Genomic DNA, 645 nt, shown 5'->3' with positions numbered 1-645 from the left:
GTAAATAAATCCAGTCCTGCTAAAGTGACATCTCAGTTAAAAGTATTGGTCAAATAAACTTAAAGATTTGAACTTAACCAAACCAAATTGCAGCTTTTAGTAAAATAGATATGTATGACTATTTGCCAAGGCATTAGGGAAACAATATTCATTTTACTCTAATTCTTTAAAGTTAAACTATTTACTGCACTGCCAGCAGGATTTAGTTCTGGTATTTCTCTCTGGTTTACCATGGGCACGACATAGTTTCTAAGCCTTGTTTTCATCTCTGGACATAATCTAGTTCAGCCTACTCCTCATGCCTTCTTCTCTGGCAGTTCAACCACCATCCAATCAAGGAACTCTCAAACACGGTAGAAGATGGAATTATTCATTTTGTCACTTAGACTTTCTATGTCTCAGCAATTCTAATGCTGGGATTTATGCTTATGAACAAAGTGTTTAAATGTAATGTTTGATTATTTTTGAGCATTTAGGTTCTGTGTAATAAGTGGGGTTTATACAAAGTCACCAGACTCTCCAGGATGCTTGGGATATTTGGTCCAACTCCACTATCAGAAAAAAACTCATGACAGTGAAATAGCCAGGGTGAATGCAGGTGGATTTGGTCACTTGTAAGTTGCTCTAGAGTCCTAAAATTCTGTG

General features: G+C 36.4%; 1 protein-coding gene across 1 annotated transcript in view; it reads right to left on the bottom strand.

Moving 5' to 3' along the window:
* The window catches only part of LOC105820653 (olfactory receptor 1030-like), a gene marked incomplete at its 3' end in the record, with an annotated part of 9,127 nt that extends 8,798 nt beyond the window's left edge, over positions 1-329 (bottom strand). Inside the window, exon 1 of the mRNA XM_012657193.1 lies at positions 314-329. Within this exon, the coding sequence (XP_012512647.1) occupies positions 314-329 (16 nt within the window). The remainder of the gene's footprint in view (positions 1-313) is intronic.
* Between the last annotated feature and the right edge of the window lie 316 nt (positions 330-645).

The sequence above is a fragment of the Propithecus coquereli genome, unplaced genomic scaffold (assembly GCF_000956105.1).
Source record: "Propithecus coquereli isolate 6110/MARCELLA unplaced genomic scaffold, Pcoq_1.0 Scaffold5314, whole genome shotgun sequence".
In the NCBI taxonomy this organism is placed as follows: Eukaryota; Metazoa; Chordata; class Mammalia; order Primates; family Indriidae; genus Propithecus; species Propithecus coquereli.
Note: the sequence above shows the minus strand (reverse complement) of the source record. Positions and strands in the feature narration are given on the sequence as shown.